Genomic DNA, 25,145 nt, shown 5'->3' on the forward strand with positions numbered 1-25,145 from the left:
TTACATTCTATTTGAAAATATACCTATAAGACGCTGTCTGACTTACCTGTTCTCCATACTGGGCATGCCACTTTGCATATTCTTCCTGATATTTTTGCCATTGTTGCCAGTGCTGCTGAAGTGTGTATTGCTGCTCTGGTGTCAATGCAGCATATTGGGCAGCAGTGTATTGAGAGTATGGATTCGTTGTTGCGGCTGCAGGGGCTGCGACTGTCGCTGCAGCGGCCGTAGATGGTGGTGCTGCTGGTCCTATCATTGGTGCAGCAGGACCTGGTGGTGGTGGTGCCGCCGTTTGAATTGGATCACTGGGAGGTGGTGGCGGCGCTGCCGTCATTGGCAGAGGCGGTTGAGTCGCATACTGCGACCATTGATTCCACATTATTTATGCCCGATGAAAGACTTCCCACAAACAAAAGATACAAAGATACTTTGTCGATGCCTAAGTGAGATTTGCGTTAGCGTGTTTATGCTTGCATATAAAACGATGAAATATTTAATGGAACAATTCCCGGGCAGTTTTATTTGACTTTTATTGGAAAATTATTTCTACTTTTCGGTAAAAACACTAAAAATTTTCCGTACAGCAAATTCTCAACTGTGGAAAATTGTCGCCATTTTACATTAAATGAAAAATAGAGATGACAATACCAAAATTTCCTTTCTCCGATAAAAATTGATAATTTATCGAAGAGTTTTTTTCTGAAGTCTCTACAGCAATTTGATTTATTCCTGTATTTATTTATTATTCACATGAACGGAAGAGTAAGTGCAAAACAGTTTTACAATTGCTTTTATACAATTAATTCTATTTTTGTGTTAAAGAATTTTTTATCAGAAAAAAACGACGTGTGAAGCACGCAAATTCTAATTACCAACTAGCGATGGTAGAACACAATCGATAACTTTATGTAAATCGATAATTTTAATTAAAATCTGAAGTGGCCTGCTCACTCATCAAATAATTTAATCATTTACCCAATGATTACAAATGCAAGTAACTTGCAGACAGTTGTGTATACATATTTGGTCTGTTCCTTTAGTCGATGGTCAGACTAGCAAGGTTTCTTGAAACCAATTTCGGTAAAGTTTCTTTTCAAGTTTCGTTAATGTCCACACACGTTAACGTAAAATTTAAGATCTTTGCGTGTCCTCTTTATTTTACCATTCACGTTTGTTGTGTTTCTCATACCAATAAAAACAAAAAAAAGACATAAATAAACCAAAAAACAACACAAAATAATTAACATTAATAATTAAATTAATATTAATAGTTAAATTTTCACTATTTCATTAATTAAATGTTTTTTATTAAATATATTTATGTTTGTTTTATTGCTAACATTTGCTTGAGAAAATAAAAATGAAAGAAAATTAAAGAAAAAATCTTGCAACGAAGAACGAGAAGAGGCAACACAACAAACATAGAAAACCATGTACATGGGTTTCACTACTTCATACCCCTCGCCTATAAACTTGACGTCGCCATGTTGAAATCGTGCTAGTCTGACCATCGACTTACTTTTGAAAGTGGTAAAACCGGTAAAAGTAGTGTTACGGAATTAGATTTAACTAATGTCCGTGTAGACGTTGTTTTATTCCCCGATACGATTTGTACCAAATAAAACAGGATTCGTTTTAGATTACGTTTCTACAATGCTTTATTTACTTTATTACACTTATTCAGAACCGACTTTAATTACTAAGCACACAGCAAGTCTCTAGTTAGCACGCAGCTACTCTTTTACCGATCTGTTCAGTTCAACGCTTAAAACACAACTCAACTCGTCATTGCCAGTTCCCCTGTATTTATACCCCAAAGTCTCCTTGGTCTAGAATTATCCAGAAAGTCTGGCAACACCTCGAATCTGTGCAACGAACACACAGACGCACATACGCACTAAGCGAACAACCATACTCACATACATACATGGGGGGAATACAGGCGGACGACAAGCACAGTAATGACGTAATTACAACAACAAACAAATGCAAGAAATGAGAAATGACAACTAAACGATAATTACATGATTATGGCAAAACAAACAAAAGCACATTAATAAAAGGTAAAGTAACATCTAGAATAATGAAGAGAGTTCTACATGGTAGTTGTTGTTGCTTAAATAAAGTAACTGCGTAATAAAAACTTTACGTTACAATTCAAATTTTTAAATTAACGGAAATTAAACTAAATTAACCTAAACCTATCAGTTACATTCGTAACAGTAGTATAAATTTGGTCTGTTCCAGTACTGCAAGAATCTACTAATTTTTACTATTTTTTCCGATAACATAAAGGAAAAAATGTTATCGTAGTAAAAAGTAGTAGCTTCTTGCAGGTTCTGGAACAGAGCAATTGTAAACTGCACTCATATGAATTGTATGTTGTCTGAAGTAAAGGAACGCTTTTCGAGTAAAACATAGTAAAACTTGAAGATACTTGCACGTAAAGGAACAGAGCTATAATCAGTTACTTGCAGGTGCAATAATTGCTCTGTTCCAGAACCTGCAAGAAGCTACTATTGTTTACTACGATAACATTTTCCCTTTATGTTATCGAAAAAATAATAGATGCTAGACTGGCAAAAAATCGATGGCACTAGCGATAAAATCGATTATTTTTTAAAAATTAAATATCGATAGATAGTTTTGCCTATCGATACTATCGGAACAACAATCCCAAACCTAAAATTCATTGAAATAAATAGAAATTTCGCTGCTTCTCGGTTTTGTGTGTGTGAGAAAGTAAGTCCGTAGTTACACGTACACATTTTTGGAAAAGTATAATGCATTTTTTAATATTTTTATAAAATAAAAGCAATTGTTTATTCTCCTTAAGGTGGAGTACACACGATCAGTTTTGACTGTTAGTTTTGCTCAAATAATCGGTTGCTTGCCAGTGTGGCCGTTCATTTTTGTCAGGCATCCACAAAATATTTTGTGATTGCTGGACAGTTTGACATTTATCGATATTTCCGAAAAATCGACAGTCAAAACTGATCGTGTGTACCAAGGCAGATTTAAAAGGTAACCTATTCGTCAAATGGCAACAACAAAAAACCTCTTGTTGTACACTTTAACCGTCAACATTTGTTATGATTTTGCATGAAGAATTGTTGTTGTATGTTGTTTACAACAACTTTTTTGACACTTTCAGTCTGTTCCAGAACTGCAAGAATCTATTAATTTTTAATATTTTTTCCGATAACATAAAGGAAAAAATGTTATCGTAGTAAAAAATAGTAGCTTCTTGCAGGTTCTGGAACAGAGCATTTATGTTCAATCAGCTGGCGTGAATCGGCTACCTTATTCAATGTGCCTTGGTATGTACTAAAGCTGGCAAAAAATCGATGGCACTATCGATAATATCGATTGTTATTTAAAAATTCAATATCGATAGATAGTTTTGCCTATCGATATTATCGGAACAAAAACACCTAACCTGAAATTCATTCAAATAAATAGAAATTTCGCTGCTTTTTGATAATGTGAGAAAGTAAGCCCGCAGTCACACCAACACATTTTTCGCAAAGTATAATGTATTTTATTATATTTTTTATAAAATAAAAGCAATTGTTTATTCTCCTTTACATTTCTGTGAACTCCTTGTGCAAAATTTCAAGAAAATCATTGACGTTTCCGCCATTTTCATCTCCAAATCAATGGTGATGACAACTTTGTTGCAGGCCAGGTGTCAGCAGCGAACAACAACAACAAAAATTGGCCGGCCTCATACGGCGTTAACGAGGGTGGAGATTTGTAGGCAGCCGAAAGATTAAATAATTTTTATTTTTTCCTCCTTTTATTGACCACATATATTATTCGGTCAAAACGCTGGACAAATGTCGGAAAATGTCAACAAAAGTTGAACAGTTTAAATATTTATAGTTTTGTAGAAATTGCGTATTGCTGAATGTGATGTAAGTTCTAGTTGTTAGCGTGTTCAGAAATGTGGATATGGTAAGATAGGGATCGCTACGCCGAAATAGGACAACATGCAGGGTTGTTTTTTTGGGAGTAGGAAGTTTTCGGAGTGTAGACAGTAGTGTTGGTGAGCGTGAATTTAGGGAGTAAGGTTGGTGTAAATGCGCTATAAATAAGAAAAATGAACGCACATGTAAACGGTTCTACTTTAACATATAAATAATATGAAATTTGAGGAAAATTGGGAAATAGAATAATACAGTAGTCAGTATCTCAGGCAAAGTGCGGGGAAGGCGACGTTGCCATTAGATTGATAGTAAATGTTCCTTGATGGGAGAACCAAACCTCCGTTTTTATTTTTTTGTTGATTTGGGTTTGTGAAAATTAAGAACAATTTTATTGTGGAAATAGCAAGCCTAATTGTATTGCTTTTTGAAGAACAAAGTTGCAAAGTGAAAATCCTTCTTTGGGTCATTTTCATTTTTAATAATATACAACATTTTGATTCCTTTGGTTCCTCCATTGCCGGACAGATTATCTGTTTACGCAAGTCGGTCGGTTTACTTTTTACCGTTGTCTAGCAAAAGAGAATAGAAACTTCTAACTCTCTGAGAAAGTTCTGGCCGGACAATTCTTGTTGGGAAAGTAACCAGACAAACCTGTTGTCATCTGGTAGGGTATTCACAATAGAGTGATGTCAATTCCGAATGAATAGATGGAAATTGACAGATAAGAAGAACAGCCAGCAAAGAAAATTGAAAAATTATGAAGAAAAATGGTGTTTCATGGAAAATTAGCGTCTGGCGGGAGTTGCTAAATTGAGGGCTATATAAGGAGGTGAACAAAGGAAAACCCAAAATCATAGTTCAGACGTTACCCGAGTGAATATTACGCCCAGACGGCAGTGAATCAAAGATATAAACGTTTAGTTCGTTACTTTTATTTTAAAATATTGTGAGTAGAATTAGTGGTGATGTCACAAATAAATGTGTAAATGGTGATGTTTGTGTGTTTTAACAGAGATTTTCCGGCGGTTTATCAGTCGTCCAAGAAGACAGCGGAGGCTGGCGCTTTTTGTTCAACACAACGGCAGAAACAAACCTCTTTCCTGGTGGCAGGGTGGAAGGAAGTAATTCATTGGTGCCGGGTAATAATCCAGTAAGAGCGTGGAAACATTTTAGTTGTGAGACGGGTGCCTGGAGAAGACGGAAGCGTTAAGTCCGTCACTGTGCATCATTATTCGGCTGGACAGGGTCGGTCGTTACTTGTATCCTGGTGCATTTATCGTGTCCTATCCACCGCTGATGTTGCAAATTAAGACAAGCCAATCACGTAAAGAGTCCAAGGGCATTTGATGATAATTTTGGCTTAGAAGAGTTCGCCTTTCAAAACGTCTTTGAGCTGTAAAGAAAGAAAATTAAACCAATCAATTTGTGGTAACGTCATATACCAGGTAAAAGGTGTCTTACCGTTGTGTTGTTGTTTTTGTATATCCTATTTTTGTCTGCATCATTTGGTGTGCGTTTGTTTTGGTGACGTCTTGAAGAGAAATCAACCAGAGACCAGCTACCGTATCGGCGGTTCTGAAAGGAAGATAATAGAGAGAATTTTTCCGTTAATATAAAAATCATATAATCAATACTTTTGAGATATAAAATAGAAAAGAAATCCTTTTTGAAAATAACTAAATTTGCGTAGTTTTAAGTAAATAAGCATTTGTAAGGGAAAAATACCAGGAGTAGTTTAACAAAAGGCTGAGTGTGTTGCAAGAGGATTATCTCGAATCCTTGTTGAGTTGATTTTTGTGCCGATAGGATTTGGCGGCAAAATACCCAGTTAAGAGAGCTCTTTTAGGTGGTAGAGTAAAGATCTAAAGGCGCGATTTTTGCGCGCGGAAAGACAAGGTAAAGGTTTAATGCTTTTCTTCCACAGAGGATTGAAGCCATTTTTATTTGAGTAGAGAAATCCAGGTATTATTCTTATCTATTATTCTATTTCATATTTTGTTTGTTATTTTTACGCGATCTTTTATGAGAAAATTATTAGAAATTTTAAATGTTTAATAGATTTAATTATTTGCCCAATAAATCAATATGTGTTAGTATTTAAATTTTAAATAATAATGTGTTGCTAATTTTGTGTCATTTGGGGGATGTTGGCGTGAAGTAAGAGTGTGATTGGAGAAGTGTGGTTTGTGGGGGTCCAGAGGAAAGCAAGGTGAGGACATACTGGACCCAGGTAGGGTGGGCTAGTGCGGGATCACTCCAGCAAGATCCCGGCGTGAAGTTTCCCTTTGTGTGGTTTTAAGATGAAGTAAAAGTAATAGAATGTACCCCCTCTTTCGACGTTAGTGTGCTGGGTTCGGTTGGCGGGTTGAGTTCCCTAGCCCTGAGGAATCCTCACAGTCGGTCAGTTGGCCTAATCGAACGCCGAGGTAACGCACACATAACAACTTAACGATAATATCAATAGCAATCGATATTTTAAAACATTATATCGAAAATATCTAATGTTGGGAATATCGATGGTTTGCCAGCTCTACTGGGTACTAGAGCTGGCAAAAAATCTATGACACTATCGATAATATCGATTATTATTTAAAAATTCAATATCGATAGATAGTTTTTCCTATCGATATTATCGGAATAAATATATTAATATATTATTCGGTCAAAACGCTGGACAAATGTCGGAAAATGTCAACAAAAGTTGAACAGTTTAAATATTTATAGTTTTGTAGAAATTGCGTATTGCTGAATGTGATGTAAGTTCTAGTTGTTAGTTAATAATATACAACATTTTGATTCCTTTGGTTCCTCCATTGCCGGACAGATTATCTGTTTACGCAAGTCGGTCGGTTTACTTTTTACCGTTGTCTAGCAAAAGAGAATAGAAACTTCTAACTCTCTGAGAAAGTTCTGGCCGGACAATTCTTGTTGGGAAAGTAACCAGACAAACCTGTTGTCATCTGGTAGGGTATTCACAATAGAGTGATGTCAATTCCGAATGAATAGATGGAAATTGACAGATAAGAAGAACAGCCAGCAAAGAAAATTGAAAAATTATGAAGAAAAATGGTGTTTCATGGAAAATTAGCGTCTGGCGGGAGTTGCTAAATTGAGGGCTATATAAGGAGGTGAACAAAGGAAAACCCAAAATCATAGTTCAGACGTTACCCGAGTGAATATTACGCCCAGACGGCAGTGAATCAAAGATATAAACGTTTAGTTCGTTACTTTTATTTTAAAATATTGTGAGTAGAATTAGTGGTGATGTCACAAATAAATGTGTAAATGGTGATGTTTGTGTGTTTTAACAGAGATTTTCCGGCGGTTTATCAGTCGTCCAAGAAGACAGCGGAGGCTGGCGCTTTTTGTTCAACACAACGGCAGAAACAAACCTCTTTCCTGGTGGCAGGGTGGAAGGAAGTAATTCATTGGTGCCGGGTAATAATCCAGTAAGAGCGTGGAAACATTTTAGTTGTGAGACGGGTGCCTGGAGAAGACGGAAGCGTTAAGTCCGTCACTGTGCATCATTATTCGGCTGGACAGGGTCGGTCGTTACTTGTATCCTGGTGCATTTATCGTGTCCTATCCACCGCTGATGTTGCAAATTAAGACAAGCCAATCACGTAAAGAGTCCAAGGGCATTTGATGATAATTTTGGCTTAGAAGAGTTCGCCTTTCAAAACGTCTTTGAGCTGTAAAGAAAGAAAATTAAACCAATCAATTTGTGGTAACGTCATATACCAGGTAAAAGGTGTCTTACCGTTGTGTTGTTGTTTTTGTATATCCTATTTTTGTCTGCATCATTTGGTGTGCGTTTGTTTTGGTGACGTCTTGAAGAGAAATCAACCAGAGACCAGTTACCGTATCGGCGGTTCTGAAAGGAAGATAATAGAGAGAATTTTTCCGTTAATATAAAAATCATATAATCAATACTTTTGAGATATAAAATAGAAAAGAAATCCTTTTTGAAAATAACTAAATTTGCGTAGTTTTAAGTAAATAAGCATTTGTAAGGGAAAAATACCAGGAGTAGTTTAACAAAAGGCTGAGTGTGTTGCAAGAGGATTATCTCGAATCCTTGTTGAGTTGATTTTTGTGCCGATAGGATTTGGCGGCAAAATACCCAGTTAAGAGAGCTCTTTTAGGTGGTAGAGTAAAGATCTAAAGGCGCGATTTTTGCGCGCGGAAAGACAATGTAAAGGTTTAATGCTTTTCTTCCACAGAGGATTGAAGCCATTTTTATTTGAGTAGAGAAATCCAGGTATTATTCTTATCTATTATTCTATTTCATATTTTGTTTGTTATTTTTACGCGATCTTTTATGAGAAAATTATTAGAAATTTTAAATGTTTAATAGATTTAATTATTTGCCCAATAAATCAATATGTGTTAGTATTTAAATTTTAAATAATAATGTGTTGCTAATTTTGTGTCATTTGGGGGATGTTGGCGTGAAGTAAGAGTGTGATTGGAGAAGTGTGGTTTGTGGGGGTCCAGAGGAAAGCAAGGTGAGGACATACTGGACCCAGGTAGGGTGGGCTAGTGCGGGATCACTCCAGCAAGATCCCGGCGTGAAGTTTCCCTTTGTGTGGTTTTAAGATGAAGTAAAAGTAATAGAATGTACCCCCTCTTTCGACGTTAGTGTGCTGGGTTCGGTTGGCGGGTTGAGTTCCCTAGCCCTGAGGAGTCCTCACAGTCGGTCAGTTGGCCTAATCGAACGCCGAGGTAACGCACACATAACAACTTAACGATAATATCAATAGCAATCGATATTTTAAAACATTATATCGAAAATATCTAATGTTGGGAATATCGATGGTTTGCCAGCTCTACTGGGTACTAGAGCTGGCAAAAAATCTATGACACTATCGATAATATCGATTATTATTTAAAAATTCAATATCGATAGATAGTTTTTCCTATCGATATTATCGGAATAAAAACCCCTAACCTGAAATCCACTGTGTAAGTGTGAAGTACAGTACACATTATCAGTTTAGAGCAGTACACATTGTCAGTTTTGAATGTCGATATTTCGCAGTTATCGATAACTGTCCAACCGTCCAGCAACCACAAAACATTTTGTGGTTGCATGATGAATGACAAAAATGAACGGTCACACTAGCAAGCACCAACAAAGCTGTCATTCAAAACTGGCAATGTGTACTCAGCTTTTTGAATGACCATTTTTTGCAATTATCGATAACTGTCCAACCGTCCAGCAACCACAAAATATACTGTGGTTGCATGATGAATGACAAAAATGAACGGCCACACTAGCAAGCACCAACAAAGCTGTCATTCAAAACTGACAATGTGTACCCAGCTTAAGAAAGTAAAGGGGTGAGTACATAAGCTGCCTTACCTGCTTACATTGCTTGCTTCTGATAAAAGAATAAAAAAGAAAAGGGCAAAACAGTTCGAAATTTGCTCGGCCTTCTTTATTCTTTTATTTTTATTATGTCAGAAATGGAGCAGGAAAGCAAGGCAATCAGGCAAGGCAGCTTATGTACGCAGGCCTTTAGTCCGTAGTCACACGTGCACATTTTTTGGAAAAGTAAAATGTATTTTTTTAATTTTTTTTATAAAATAAAAGCAATTGTTTACTCTCCTTTACATTTCTGTGAAATACTTTTGCATAATTTCAAGAAAATCATCGACATTTCCACCATTTTCATCTCCAAATTAATGGCGATGACAACTTAACGATAATATCGATACAATCTACATTTTAAAACATTATATCGAAAATATCTAATGTTGGAAATATCGATGGTTTGCCAGCTCTACTTCTTATGTGTCGAGGTCATGGCAGAACTACCAGTAGTGGGATTCTGTAACACATTTTTGCTGTTACCGACAAAAATCGGCAAAATTAAAAACATAAAGAAAAGTTGGCATCACTGTTTGTGTCGGTAGAGGCTAGCGACTACTTTTTATTCATCGTTAACTTACCAAAAAATTTTGTTAATTATCGAAATTATAAGCATTTTAATTTTACCGACAATTATCGATAACAGCAAAAATGAATCCCACTACAGTAGTGCGATTCTCAAACACATTTTTGGAGTTACCGAAAGAAATCGGTAAGGTTAAAATGCTTATAATTTCTGTAATTAACGATATTATTCGGTAAGTTAGCGACCAATAGAAAGTAGTCGCAAAGTTCTACCGATAGCAACAGTGTTGTCAACTTTTAATTGAACATTTCATTCATAATTTTGCGTTTTAATGTTACCGATTTTTGTCGGTAACTCAAAAAACGAGTTAGAGAATCGCAATACAGGTAGCGGTATCACTAGAGCTGGCAAACCATCGATATTCCCAACATTAGATATTTTTTGATATAATATTTTAAAATATCGATTGCTATCGATATTATCGTTAAGTTGTCATCGCCATTAATTTGAAGATAAAAACGGCGGAAACGTCAATCATTTTCTTGAAATTATGCAAAAGTAGTTCACAGAAATGTAAAGGAGAATAAAGAATTGCTTTTATTTTATAAAAATATTAAAAAAATGCATTTTACTTTTCTGAAAAATGTGTACGTGTAACTACAGACTTACTTTCTCACACACACAAAACCGAAAAACAGCGAAATTTCTATTTATTTCAATGAATTTTAGGTTGGGAACTTTTGTGCCGATAATATCGATAGGAAAAACAATCTATCGATATTTAATTTAAAAAAATCGATTTTATCGATAGTGCCATCGATTTTTTGCCAGCTCTATCTAGTACCCAGCTTAAAGCGGGGTACACACGATCAGTTTTGACTGTCGATTTTTCGGAATTATCGATAACTGTCCAACCGTCCAGCAACCACGAAACATTTTGTGGTTGCATGATGAATGACAAAAATGAACGGCCACACTAGCAAGCAACAACAAAACTGACAGTCAAAACTGATCGTGTGTACCCCACTTTACAACAGGACAATAATCGATAATATGTAACGATTCAAGAAGGTATCGAAATGTATAAACATCTCTTTCTCCAATCAAACGTAAACATTTAGCACATGGGCGCTGTGAGAAAATATAATTTCGGCATAAGCAATAGTCTTTAATTCTATAAAAAAAATGGCAAGAAAACGTAAAATTCCAGCAAGAAAGCATCACGGTATACGTGATCCACTGCGTCAATTGGAAGAGAAGGAAAAAAAGTAAAATAATTACATATTTACAAACATGCACCAGTTCTACTATAAAAAAATATACCACCTTTTTCAGACTAAAAAACGTTGTCAATGCACCACCTAGCAAGGATGATCAGCCGTTATCCTTTAAATTGAAACAACTGAAAAAACTTACAGAGGATGCAAAATCTGGTAAGAAGATTAAACGTATACACAGTGGTGTGGAAGACAAACCCAAAGAAGACAAGACCAATCGCAAAAAGTCAAATGCTGCTGGTGCAGATGGCAACAAATTCAAAACAATCAAACAACTACCAGGAGAAGATGATATAGAATATTTGAAACGAGTAAATCGTATTACATCGGCAAGTTTAAAAGAAGCCCAATATGAAGCAAAATATGGTGTAAAAGTTGTACGCGATCCCAAAACTGGGGCAATCTCTATCAAAAAGAAACCTCCCAATGAAATTGATGAGCTACTGAAGCAAAAACGTAAAGGAGGAAAGGCTGGAAAAAAGAAAAATGAGAAAGACGTAAAACCCATTGATCCAAAATTAGCTAAGCAACTAATTAAACAAGCCATACAAGAGGATGAGGAGGAACGTCGACAGGAGTCATCTAAAGAGACGCGTGAATATCAAAGAGATGTTATTAAATTTGGTGAAATTGTACATGCACCACCCAGCACATTAACATTACCCAGAAAAGCGGAGAAAAATGAAACGGTGCCAAGAGTATGTTCTACATTAACTACAAATAAGGCTTGGTACTCATTGTTACTCATTGTTGTTTCTTTTACAGCCCGGCAAGAAAAATAACTTGTTACTGAAATCACTGCTTGATGAGACAACTGTGGTAGCAAGTACACAATCAACGACTACTAGCAAGACAACAAATACCTCGGGACGTGTTACCAAAGAACAGATGAGAGGAAAACGTAAAGATTTGCCAGAACATACCAGAAATATGTTGGAAAAAGAACGTGAAAAACTTGTTGAACTATATAGAAATCTTAAAAAATCAAAGGGTATAATGTCGGACAAAAGTTAATTTTGTGTGGTAGTTAAGATTTTTAGATTCCTTTGTTAGTTAGAGTTAAGACTTTATGATAATACAAGTAAAAAACTTTATTATACAATTTTAAAATTTCACGGATTCTATGTAGTTTATCGAAAGGGACATATTTAAACGTCACTTCCAGACTCATAGATTGAGGATTCAGAAAGCAAACTCACTTTGCTTTTACTAAGGGATCGATTATGGATAGCAACTCAACTTTAGTTGCGTTGGCAGAAGAGAAAATCATGCGATTAAAACGAGCAAAAAGACGGAAATTTTTTTAAATTCAATCAGTATCAGTGTTTTGAAACCTTCAGCTATTAATGTATTTGTAAAAAATATAGATTTTAATGCGGAAATAGAAAATTCTATTACTAAATTTGCTGTGGGCAACGCAACTGGAGTTGGGTTGCTATCCATAATCGACCCCTTAGGGTTGTTCATCACAAGTGCATATCTCTGAGAATATGACCTTAAACTGACCGCTGCTAAAGCCCACTATAACTTTTTTAAAAAAACCTCTTGTTTATACCCTCAACCTTTGTATTAACGAGGGATATACAGTTTGATACAATGTATCTCATCGAAATAATTGCTCTAGACCAGCGATGCTCTTCCTTATACGATTTTACTATGGGAATACTTGTTTACCACTACTAATACACGACAAATTTTGGGCTTTTCCGTTTTAGACCCCACACATCTTTCCAATATTTTGTAGTCTTAAACGGATCAACCGATTTGATCAACTTAAAAAACTTTTCTTGTCATCCACGAAACATTTATTTTTTATACTAGCGATATGTTGTATATTTTTTTATTTAGCGACCTTCAACAAAATTCTGCTGCTATTTTAAGACTGCTTCGAGGAGATTCCGAGCCTTATACATAGAAATTATGGACGTTCCTCACGAAAGCTTTATACGATCATTTCGGGAATACAGTCCTGGTACCCCTAAACTTAACTGGATCCATCAGATATACGTTATTATTTTAATTAGTAAATTTTATTTGTTTTCAAATAAAACAAAAACATGAAAAAATCAAAATAAAATTTACAATTCACTAATTCTCAACATAATAAAAATGAAAGCAATTTGTTTTCAGTTACTTCTTTATGGAATATCCTAAAACATATCTAATATGAAGTTGCGGTTGAAGTTTTTGTTGACTATAAAATTCCATCAAGGAATTATTGTACTGTCGTTAGTTGAGCTGTTGATTAAGCGCTTATTGATTCTTCTGTAATAATTGGGCAAAACGTTGTGTTATCAGCAATGAAGTGTCAATAAAACGATCCACACAATTGGCCAGACATGTTTCGGTTGCACTATCCAATTTAGAACTGGGTTTACCTATACATTTATCCCAACAGATTTCATTGAATTCGTGGATCTGTAAAACGAAAAACAGTTAAATGTTTTCATTGATAATGATACAATCAATTGACGAAAGACCCTGTTTGTTCATTCATCTTATACATACCTGTGCATTTACTTGCGCCTTTTGTTTTTCAATCATAAGGAATTCTTGCAATTCCTTGTCACCCGATGAGGAGCTCAATGAATCAAAGTCCGACATTATTTCAAAATTTTTCTAAAGATTTACACAATAAATAGTCTTTCTGGTTGAATTACAACAGCAATTGATTTTTCTTTTATATAACCTCAAAAATAATGAGCGTGTTGACATATGTTTTTTGTCAAAAACGATTGGAAATGTAATCGATATGCATGTTATCGATTTGTGTGGATATTTGGGATAATCGAATTTAAATGATAATCTAATACTTTTCCCAATTTATAGAAATTATTGAAATCAATTACATACAAATGAACATATTCGCCTAATTTCTTTAAAAATTTCTTCCCTCTCTGAGAATAAAGTGCATTTATTTATTTTCATGTCGTGAGATGAAAGAACAGACCTAATAAATGACAGCTGACGTTATCGATACCGATAACAAGAGCAAACTGACCATATGACATTTACAATAACAAAGAGTAAACAACGACCACGAACCAATCCAAACCGAGGATAAATTTCCCTCCAGAACAATAGAAAATGTCATCAGAAGTTTCATCCACATTTAAAGATGATTTCTTAGAGGCAGAGGAACTGGAAACTTACTACAATATGTTGGAAAATGGTGCCATATTAGAATTAGAATGGGAATGCCCGGGAAGGAGACCACAATCTCCCGACATAAAGAGCAGTAGCAAAGAACCCAGTAATTCTACAGATGTAACGGAGATACATGAGTAAGTGAATGGAAAACGCCTAATTGAATATGTGATTTTTAACATGTATTTTCTTTTTTAATTTCAGTCCCATGAAACCCAACGATTTTGACTTTAGCGATGATGTTGCCCAACCACTGCGTCGGCATGGTACACCAAAATCCAAATCAGTCAAAAAGAAAACAGCCAATTTTGCTGGTGTTATGGAAGCACTTAAAAAGAAAAATGCTGAGGGTTCCAACTGACAGTCAATATAAAGAAGATGAGATTTTTGTGGACTGATATTGTAAGTTAGGTTTAAGTTAGTATTAAATTAAAAATAAGAGACCAATTGCACTTAAGAAATTCAAGATTGATGTGTTAACTTTATGTACATACATATGTATATCCTTGATTATAAGTATATAATTATCATAAATCGTTGGTGTGGTCATCTCAAAAGAAGATTCGCCTTTGTCCTCAAGCGAAAATCTTAAATTCCCAACCATAAAAAACTTATCAGGGCAATCATGAATAAATATTTCGTGCGGAATTTATTATTATTCTCTTTTCCCAAATTCACAATATTTTATTTCCATGTTTATGTCCTAAAAGGCAATCATAGCGATCATGAATACTCACGTAGGGAGCTTCTCACGAGTGAGTTGCAGCTCACTTCTCACGTCTCGACCTATCACAAATGACAAGGGAGGAGCGAAAAAAGTGAAGAGGGGTTCACAAGTTTGAAAATTGAAAATAGTGCCGCATTTTGTGAACCCTTGAAAATATAATTTGCGTTGCCATATCGTTATTTTATTTACAAATAATTTTGCAATAACTAAATTCGTAATTTTTTTTATAAAACATTAATTTATTTTAAATTAAATTAATATTTCTAAAACGAAAAATAATTTTTATCAACAATCCACTTTAAAAATACTTGGTAATTGATAAAAATATTAAATGTTTGATATGTGGCAACATCTGTAACAGCTGTTTTTGTTTTGACAGATACATACATACATACATATGAAAAAATTGTTTATTTACGCCCGAAGAATTTCTGCAATTTGCAAAAAAGTGAACAAAAACCGTTTAAAGGTCATTAAATGGCAAAAAGAAATGAAAATGTTTAATATTGCATTTTGAATGATGTGCGAAACGACAAACGCTGAGGAATACAAAGAAAACCAAGCAAAATTTTGTGGAAGTCGTTCCATGCGATGTCAATATCTCACTGGATCTTTTGTATTAGTCCAAATTAAGTTGTGAAAGATCCCATTTTCAGCATTTGGAAGGAATTTCAAGAATTGTAAATAAATACAATACGTGAAACATCCGATCTCTTCTCCAGCAATAGGACCAATCATATGAATGCTAAGTACAATTCGTGAAATTCGGATCCTATTCAACATTTGAACCAATTTCATGGATTTTAAATACAATTTCTCAATTTTCAAGAAGGTTAACCCTGCAAAAGGCTATATAATATAAACATGCCCCTTTTTATGAATTTAATCCTTCCTATTGTGGCTTGTTCGTGGAATATGCCATGCCAAGGTGGTTGTTAAGATACCATTCCACTGGGTTATTGAAGATGCCATCCAAAATGATTTGGATCTTTTAGGGGTCACAGTCTTGTAAAAAGAATGGGCGAAGGTGGTAAAAAGGTGACATATAACTTGCACTCATGCTTGAATAGAATCTTTGGCATCGAATATTTTGCTGGGAACCTTAGCGAAGTACCTACAAAAAATTTTTAGAAAGGTGTTGCTCCTGATAGGATCCTCTTCCATTCCTGTTTTCATCATATGATTCTGAACCGCTTCCCATATCTGAAAAATTTTGGCCAACTTCAATTCCACCTCCAAATTACGCCAAACTCGATTGAGGTCTTCCTTGCTTCATTGATACATGGATAAACATGGTCTCAATTTACATTGGGCGAGTTTACTTGCGGCAATTGTCAGTTTGTAGGTGAGAGAGGGGGTTGAGAGGCAAAGGGTTACCATATGCCTCACCTCTCTCTCCATCAAACTGACAATTGCCGCAAGTAAACTCGCCTAATGTAAATTGGGACATGTATAGTTGCCAAAAGAATTTCTAATTGTTTTTTATTTGTTACCTTTAACGTAAAACACAAATAAATACAATTGATTATCATTGCAAAAGATTCGTTTCTTGTCGATTTTTTCTATAAAAAATGTCCATAGTTACATTTTTTTGTTCAACTCACCTTGATTTCTGTGGTGAGAGAAAATTGCCTCACATTCTCACTTTTTTGACATTTATGATAGCTACTTTTCTCACGAACGTGAGTTTTGTTCTCCCTTATGATGTTTATAATAAGGGAGGAGGCGAGAGTGAGAAAACTCACGGTGAGATGATGTTCATGATTGGGCTGAATATTTTTGTCGATACGACGAAAATATTCCATAATTAAGTGATTCTGTTGCCGAAACCAAATTTAAAAATAGAGATTTCCATTTCTGCATTGAAATTGGTACTTTTTTACAATTAAATTAATAGCTGAAAGTTTAAAACACTGACATTGAATAGATTTGACAAAAATTTCTGTAATTTCAGTTATTTTAATTGTATGATTTTATCATCTGGCAACGCATACAGTTGTGTTGCTATCCATATTCGACCCCTTACAGCGTGTTTTTGTAAAAAGTTTTTGCCCATTCGTTCGTCGATTTCATGAACGAAGACACAATTTGGTTTTCATAGCGGTTGACGTTTGTATTCGTGTGACAAACAAATGAAAGCTTTTTATTTTCGTAATTTTTTTGGTTTTCGTAACAAAATCAGACGAACGAATACGTCAAAAATAAACGAATGGAAAAGACCCATCGTTTTGGATGAAAATTAAATAATTCGAGTAATAAATGGCACAAAACACACGAAAACGGGAAAGGAATGCAATTTTATTTATTTCCATAGAAGCACAAGCGTATATGTAGATCCGTTTATTCATATTATCACAATTATTTTTGGACAAATTTGATTACATTTTTTTCTTATTTTTTGTTTTTCATCTGTTTATCGGGGTTGCCATAAAGTAACACATTTTACGTGCAGATGCCTATGCAAAATTCACAAAATAAGTATCATGGAAACCCTGAAATATAAAAGCTTTTATGAAATAGACGAAAGCTTTCAGATAAAAACGAATGGTTCGTAAAATTTTACAAGAACCAAATTTTGAACGTATACGTTTTAGTACGAACGGTTCGTGTGACAGGCAAGCATTTTTACAAAAACACCCTGTTAGTTTTAAACTTTACATAATATTATTATGTAAATATTGTTTCTTCTTCTTTATTGCTTATTCGATTTTCGAATGTTAGCGATCATATTACAATTGTCAAAAAAATTACACATAAAGTGTTTATAAATTATTAACAAAATAGGAAAATATATCTCTATTTCTCGCTATGCTTATTAAATTTTCGGCGTTCTGGAATTCTGTCCATTGTTGGATATTTTGAATCCATGACATCTCTTTTCTTCCTCTGGTACGTCTTCCTTCTATGTTTGCTTGTAGTATTTCCTGGAGAATGATGTATTTACGGTTTCGCATAATGTGCCCTAGATATGCCGTTTTCCGTTTCTTTATGTTGTTTAATAATTCTCTTGTTGTATTCATTCTTCGCAATACTTCAGTATTTGATACATGCAGGACCCATGGTATTTTTAGTGCTCGACGGTACACCCACATCTCAAATGCTTCGAGTCGTTTGATATCTGCCGCTTTTAACGTCCACACTTCGACTGAATATAACAAGACTGGCCATATATACGCTTTTATTAAACGAGATTTTGTTGCAACATTTATATCATGGCTTATTAGAACTTTTTTATATTTATGAAATGCATCTCTTGCCATTTCTATGCGACATTTGATTTCTTTTGAGTAGTCCCATTGATCATTTAGCAAAACTCCCAGATATTTGAAACTTTGTACCCTCTCAATATGGAAATTTTGTATTTTTAAAATCAACTCGTTGTGAGCGTTGTTCTTACTTATTATCATAAATTTTGTTTTGAGGGTGTTTATTTTTAGACCATACAACTCACTACTTGATGTTAGTCTATCAACAAGATTTTGTAGGCCTGATATGCTGTCGGATATTAATGTAGTGTCATCAGCATATCTGATATTATTTATGTAATTGTTGTTTATCAATATACCTTCTTGGATGCCATCTACTGCTTCGTGAAAATTTTTTTGGGAGTAAATATTGAAGAGTAGTGGGGATAAAATGCATCCTTGTCGAACTCCTTTAGATATTGCTACATCTTCAGATAAATCTCCATTTATGTTGACTTGGGCAGTCTGGTGCCAGTACAAGCTTTTAATACACCTTATCTCTTTCTCATCGATTCCAATTGCTGTGAGAATTTCCATGAGCTTATCATGCTGCACAGTGTCGAATGCTTTTTCGTAATCTATAAAGCATAAAAATACGTCTTTGTGGACATTTCTACATTTTTGAACGAGTATTTGTATGCAGAATAAAGCCTCACGGGTTCCCTTTCCTTCCTTAAAACCAAATTGAGTTCTCCCATTTCCTTTTCACATTTCTCATATATTCTCTTATGGATAATTTTAAGAAAAATTTTAAGAGCGTGACTCATTAAACTAATGAGACGATAGTCATTGTATCGTAGATGTAGTTAAACAGTTTTGTCAGTAGCTCAATGTTGCTGTTATTTAGCATTTTTAATAATTCAACTGGAATTTCATCAGGCCCTGTAGCTTTTCCATCTCGAAGGGATTTTATTGCTGATTCTACTTCATTATTTGTGATGCTGTTTCCTGTCATATAATCTGGTGCATTGTTAACGTAGCTTGATCTGTTATCATCCTTAAATAGTGTTTGGATATATTCTTTCCAGATATGTTTCTTCTCTGCAATTTCAAAGACCGGTTCATTGTTGTTATTGAAAAGGATAGATGGATTTGTATTCCTATATTGTCCAGATGCTTCTTTCAATTTCTTATGCAGGTTGAAATCGTCATGTAGGCTCATAAGTCTTTCAATTTCCTGACATTGAGTATTTAGGTGATTATTTTTTGCGTTACGTATCTCCCTTTGAATTTCTCTATTTAGTTCCCAGTACTTTTCGTAATCTTTATTTTTAAATGCCCTTCTTTCATCCATTAGCTGCAGGATTTCTTGAGTCATCCAATTTTTGGTCTTTGGTTTTATAAAATTGCCTAGGGTGTTTCTGGCTATTGAGTTTATAGTATTCCTTACATTATTCCATATATTTTCTATATCTTCGCTGTCGACATTATTCAGCTCTGTATTTATTCTTGTACATACATCCGATTTTAGTGTTTTGTTTTGAAGTTTTCCTAAGTCAAGTTTTTTACTTTGTGCCTTTTTAGTATGAGTTTTTAGTTTTATGCGTATCTTTGCCATTAAAAGGTTATGATCAGATGGTACATCAGCACTCGGATATGTTTTGGCCTTCCTTATTGATGAGCAGTGTCGCCTGTTGATAAGAATGAAGTCTATTTGGTTTCTAATGATGTTGCCAATTCTGTCTTGTGGAGATTTCCAAGTGTAGAGCTTTCTTGGCGGTAGAGTGAAAAGTGTATTTGCTATCTTCATCTTGAATTCTTGACAGAATTGAATGAGTCGTTCGCCTCTTTCATTTTTTTCGCCCAATCCATATCGTCCTGTAACACCAGTTACTTCACCTCTCCCTACTTTTGCATTAAAATCACCTTGGATGATATTTCTATCATGGGGTTTTGTAAGCTTAACAAGACTTTCTATTTCCTCATAAAACATTTCTACTTCTTCATTGCTTCTGTCTGATGTGGGAGCATATACTTGAATTATATTGATGTTGAGCGGCCTTGCTTTTATTTTGATCATCATGGTCCTATCTGACTTTGGAAAAAATCCTACCTCGCTTTTGGAAATGTTCCCTCTAATGATAATCCCAACACCATTCCTATGATTCTTGTTCGAATTTCCAGAGAAGAAGATTTTGGCACCATGGGATGCGAATTCCGAAACATTCGGCCACCAGGTTTCGCAAACACCTAGGATATCTATATTCAGTCTTTCCATTTCGGATATTGTGTTGCTTAATTTGCCTGACTCATAAAGGCTTCTAACATTCCAAGTACCAATGTTAAGCGTCTTTTTAGTTTTACCTCCGGGGATTCTTAGCACCCTCGAGTTACCGGAGATTGAGGGCCATATGTTTGTTTCTGCATTCATTGTAATATGGTTTTCAAGGGATAATACATCAGTGATTTCCCCTTATCTTCTGATGGGTTGTAAGTTTTCCGTCCTCGTTTCAGCCGCTCTTCTTAGAGTACAGACGCTGTTTGCAGCCGCCCACTGTGGAAACAGACACCGCTACCTGTTGGTCCGCGAGAGGTATTTGATTTCCCTCTTACCACCCATATCTGGGAAGCATTCCCCTATCCGCCACCTGGGGACGCGTCCTCTAGGGGTTACAGGCTCCCCCGAGGAAAAATATTGTTTAGAGACCATTAAATGGCAAAAAGAAATGCAAATGTTTAATATTGTATGTTGGATGATGGCCGAAACGGCAAATGCTGAGGAATACAAAGAAAACCAAGCAAAATTTTGTGGAAGTTGTTCCATGCGATGCCAATATCTCACTGGATCTTTTTTATTGTTTCAAATGAAGTTGTGAAAGATCCCATCTTCAGCATTTTAATTTTTTAATTAATTTAATTTTTTTAATTTTTATTTGACAAACACAGTAACCTAGCCCATAGGGCCATGAGCGGTTCCAAAAACAGCTATACAACAATAACTACTCTCAGATACTTATAACTAACAATATTTCTTAGCATATCATGAATAGAATTAAACATAAATAAAAGCAAAAGCATGTAAATTAAGAAATGAAAATATATAACAAAATAATCATTAATAGAATCAGCTATGCAACAATATATCATTACAAACTAAGGCAACATTTGTGAACGCTGTATTTGATTACGATTAAAATGAGCACATAATTTATTCTTGTAACATTTTAAGGAGGAATTAAATGTCTTGAGACATGGTGGCAGATAGTTATAAACACGCGAAATTCTAACATAAAACGATTTTTCCAAAAAAGGAGTCAACTGCGGAACAATTATCTGTTTGTTCCTCTCAGAATGAGAAAAAGTGAACAGACTCAACACACATAAAGGGGTCTTCAACATAAAAACCTTATAGAAGAATAACATAGACCGCAAACTCAAAAAATTTTCAAACGTGCACCCAAGAAACTCTTTCACATAAGGAGATATATGATCACGACGTTTAACACAGAACACATATCGCATAACACTATGGAACAAAAGTTTCAACTTACGCAAAGCACATCCCGGACTACCCCCAAAAATCTCAACACAATACAAAAAGTGAGGCATAATCAGTGCATGGACCAACTGAATTCTAATGCTCTTAGGCAGAGCTAAGTCCAAACAGTACAACTTTCTTAGAATAAAGTTCACCTTGGACACCAAAGAATTCACATGCACATCAAACACCAAACCACTATCAAGAAACAAACCAAGACATTTCATAGAGCTTACAACATTTATAGGAGTACTATAGATGGAAACACTTATTGAATCCTCTTGCATGTTTCCGAAGAACATAACTTTAGTTTTCTGAGTATTGATGGAGAGTCCATTGCAAGACAACCAAGTAACCAGCATATTCACAGTAAAATCAATCGACGACTGCAAAACATCCAAAAACACAAATTCTCCTTTAAACAAAATTTGCACATCATCATCATTTGAAGGAATTTCAAGAATTGTAAATAAAAACATCCGATCTTTTCTCCAGCATTAGGACCAATTTTATGAACGCTAAGTACAATTCAGTTAGATTCCTTTCTTCAACATTTAAACCAATTTCATAATGTTATCTTTCTTTTTGTAATGTTTTTATTTATATTTTACTTTATGAATTTAATCCTTCATATTTTGACTCCTTCTTGTTCGTGGTATATGACATGACAAAGCGTTATTGATGTCATGCCAAGTTGGGTTAAGATACCATTCCACTGGTTTATTGAAGATGCCATCCAAAATGAGTTGGATCTTTTGGGGTAACGGTCTTGTAAAAAGAATGAGCGAGGTGGTAAAAAGGTGACATGTCACTTGCACTCATGCTTGAATAGCATCTTTGGCATCGAATATTTTGCAGGGAACCATAGCGAACAAAGAACAATTCAAAGGCACTTACGATATGTAACTTAAGAGCAGTACACATTGTCAGTTTTGAATGTCGATATTTTGCAGTTATCGATAACTGTCCAACCGTCCAGCAACCACAAAACATTTTGTGGTTGCATGATGAATGACAAAAATGAACGGCCACACTAGCAAGCACCAACAAAGCTGTCATTCAAAACTGACAATTGGTATGTTCCAGTACTGCAAATATCTACTAATTTTTACTATTTTTTCCGATAACATAAAGGGAAAAATGCTATCGTAGTAAAAAATGGTAGCTTCTTGCAGGTTCTGGAACAAAGCAAATGTGTACTCAGCTTTAGGGGTCGATCATCGATAACAATTATCGTTGAGTGGCGTTGCCAGTTGTCAAAATTGATCCACGTATGGCAACTCTCAACTGAAGTTGCGAATCTCAGTTGACGAAGCGGCTGGTTTTCAGCAACCACCAATTTTCAGTTGCAGTGAACATTTTTGAAGAAACAAGAAGTAAAATAGAAGGAAAAATAAACATTTTGTTAACAATTATTGATTCTTTGCATCATTAATTAATTTTGTGTATCAATAGTGTGAAAATAACGACAAAGCAACATGGGACTTTTGAAAATTTCCGTCCTCAAAGAATCGCAACGCTGCGCACACTTTTGAAAGTGGGGGTATTGCTGTTGATCTGTAACTTACTTTGAAGTCATCCTTTAACGTTTCCACAACGTAAACTACGGGATCCTTTGGCAATCGAAAATACGCCTTAAACCTGAAATAATTTACTGATTATACAGATCTTTCCACATGATCATCAGCTTACAGTGCAGATGGCAATTCCAATGGATTCGACTTGTCCCTCAAATTTCTTCTAATAGATGCAATGTCTGTTGCAGGGCCCCGTAACTGCCAAGTCCGACCATGCAAAACAAAATCAAATCCCACACATAAAATATTTGATCAGCTCCGCAAGGGTTTATTGGAAGCAGGTTTCATAGAATTTATACACTGATGGATGTCGAACATAGCTTGGTGTTGTGGGCCGACTATCCCGATGTAGATGGTTTCGTGTTTGTGGAAGCATCTTGTTGTGGTTGCCACTCATAGTTGCGGGATAATTCCTTTTTGCAGTCGGCAATTAACTCGGACAGATTGCTGCGGCCACAAACTTTTCATGTGGAATGAAATAACTTAGTATCCGATGTTCCAGGCTAACAGGTATTTAGTCGGCAACTACAATCACTCACAAGCGTAAAAAAATACCTGGGAATGGAAAACAACACAAGTTAATAAATAAACAAATAAAAAGGAAATTATTGTCAACAAACCAAATACAATCAATACCACTTTGTTCAACTGACAATCAGCTGTGTTGAAATTACATTCACAGAGGAATGATATACGAATGAAGGCATTGCCAGACACAAAAATAAGAAAATGTAGGGATACGTTGTTATCAACAGGGTAGCCGTGTTCTCTTAGAGAGCCATTTGTAGGAAATCTGTCTCTTACCAATTTGAGTGAAATTAACTTGGTTATAGGGCCATAGAAAGGGACAATTTTAATAGGTTTAGAGAAGGATGACTGATGTACACACCACAAAATGTCTTTTAGTGGAAAGCCGCGACTGCGCTCTCCAAAAGTTATAAAAGGCCGTCGAGCAATGGAGAGGTTAAAGTCAGAAAAATGGTGTTGAACATAAAATCTTTTGGTTTTTAACGTGATAGTGAAGTTTTAAGGAATGAAAACGTGATTCTAGTAATTTGAATACCTAAGAACAAATTGATAAAATCAGCAAAAGGTAGTTAATTAGTTTTAAAGAATGGAAAAGTGAAAAATAGTGAATGTATTAATAATTAACTAGGTAAAAGTGGTGCCTGCTGGGAGAAATAGCGACGGATATCCGGTGAATGGTTAACAATTAACAAATCAAAGGCTAAAGTCATAAAGGTAAAGAAAGAAATTGTGTAATTTTTGGTTTAAAATGAGAAAATATTGAATTTCATATTTTTTGGGCAGGCGAGTCTGATTCGTATTAATTGGTAAACCGACCAAAAAAGGAAGACATACAGCGGTATCTATGGGTGAAAACAAGTACTACACAATTATCAAAGACATCAGCCTGATATCGAAAAAGGTAGGAAATATTTTTTCCCGGGATTTGTCAGATAATTATAAACGGCCCGACCGCCATCTATGGGTCAGTATCTATCTCCTCACTGGGTTCCACTCAATCTATGTTCAGCACCAGTTCGTTTTTATTAGTCAAGACTTGAATCGAACAAAAAAGGCAAATTCGCCACATTCCATACCAACACACTGGCCGAAAAACAAAGAAATAGCACATCATTTTCTGGCCTGTGATTATTGTTCAGATTTCTGCTTCTCTGAGCTGATCTATTGAAAGAATAGCAGACAACGTCATAATTGGATATAAGAAGAAAACTAAGTATCCTGAGACTAGCCCTGAGTCTGATCTCCTAGACGATAGTATATGAAACGATTTTATTGATACACCGATTTTAAGAACATATCTACATAGTTTATTCTGCATGCTAATAATAAGTTTTTGT

The 25,145-nt window shown here is 35.1% G+C and overlaps 4 protein-coding genes and 3 long non-coding RNA genes across 10 annotated transcripts in view; 3 read left to right on the forward strand and 4 right to left on the reverse strand.

Annotated features, from left to right (window-relative positions):
* The window catches only part of ZAP3, a 42,883-nt gene extending 41,977 nt beyond the window's left edge, over positions 1–906 (reverse strand). For both annotated transcript variants that reach the window (XM_073973966.1, XM_073973965.1), the window contains exon 1: positions 47–906. In XM_073973966.1, coding sequence (XP_073830067.1) covers positions 47–379 — 333 coding nt within the window. In that variant the 5' untranslated portion in view covers positions 380–906. The remainder of the gene's footprint in view (positions 1–46) is intronic.
* Positions 907–4,566: 3,660 nt separating this feature from the next.
* On the forward strand, positions 4,567–6,041 carry LOC141399929 (uncharacterized). The gene is made up of 2 exons (XR_012412025.1): positions 4,567–4,875; positions 4,942–6,041. It is a non-coding gene; the product is annotated as an uncharacterized lncRNA (long non-coding RNA).
* On the reverse strand, positions 4,846–6,261 carry LOC141399930 (uncharacterized). The gene is made up of 2 exons (XR_012412026.1): positions 5,391–6,261; positions 4,846–5,322 (listed from the first exon to the last, which is right to left on the reverse strand). It is a non-coding gene; the product is annotated as an uncharacterized lncRNA (long non-coding RNA).
* An 883-nt stretch (positions 6,262–7,144) lies between these two features.
* LOC141397540 (uncharacterized) lies at positions 7,145–23,987 on the reverse strand. 3 transcript variants are annotated; one of them, XR_012411424.1, is made up of 4 exons: positions 23,901–23,987; positions 23,396–23,835; positions 23,272–23,344; positions 7,145–7,803 (listed from the first exon to the last, which is right to left on the reverse strand). It is a non-coding gene; the product is annotated as an uncharacterized lncRNA (long non-coding RNA). The 3 variants fall into 3 exon arrangements; XR_012411425.1 differs by having other exon boundaries at positions 7,145–7,621; positions 7,690–7,803; positions 23,272–23,835; XR_012411423.1 differs by having other exon boundaries at positions 23,272–23,835.
* On the forward strand, positions 10,915–12,216 carry LOC141399931 (uncharacterized). The gene is made up of 3 exons (XM_073979304.1): positions 10,915–11,097; positions 11,165–11,804; positions 11,872–12,216. Exons 1-3 carry the CDS (start codon positions 11,015–11,017, stop codon positions 12,118–12,120), a joined length of 972 nt encoding a protein of 323 aa, XP_073835405.1. The 5' UTR covers positions 10,915–11,014; the 3' UTR covers positions 12,121–12,216.
* On the reverse strand, positions 13,121–13,807 carry Tim8 (translocase of inner membrane 8). Its single transcript, XM_073979305.1, has 2 exons — positions 13,615–13,807; positions 13,121–13,524 (listed from the first exon to the last, which is right to left on the reverse strand). Exons 1-2 carry the CDS (start codon positions 13,708–13,710, stop codon positions 13,360–13,362), a joined length of 261 nt encoding a protein of 86 aa, XP_073835406.1. The 5' UTR covers positions 13,711–13,807; the 3' UTR covers positions 13,121–13,359.
* Positions 14,130–21,441, forward strand: Pa1 (PTIP binding protein Pa1). The gene is made up of 2 exons (XM_073973967.1): positions 14,130–14,390; positions 14,458–21,441. The coding sequence occupies exons 1-2, from the start codon at positions 14,194–14,196 to the stop codon at positions 14,612–14,614; spliced, it is 354 nt and encodes a 117-aa protein (XP_073830068.1). The 5' UTR covers positions 14,130–14,193; the 3' UTR covers positions 14,615–21,441.
* Positions 23,988–25,145: the final 1,158 nt, after the last annotated feature.

The sequence above is a fragment of the Musca autumnalis genome, unplaced genomic scaffold (genome assembly GCF_047663935.1).
Source record: "Musca autumnalis isolate F117 unplaced genomic scaffold, ASM4766393v1 scaffold_3, whole genome shotgun sequence".
Taxonomy (NCBI): Eukaryota; Metazoa; Arthropoda; class Insecta; order Diptera; family Muscidae; genus Musca; species Musca autumnalis.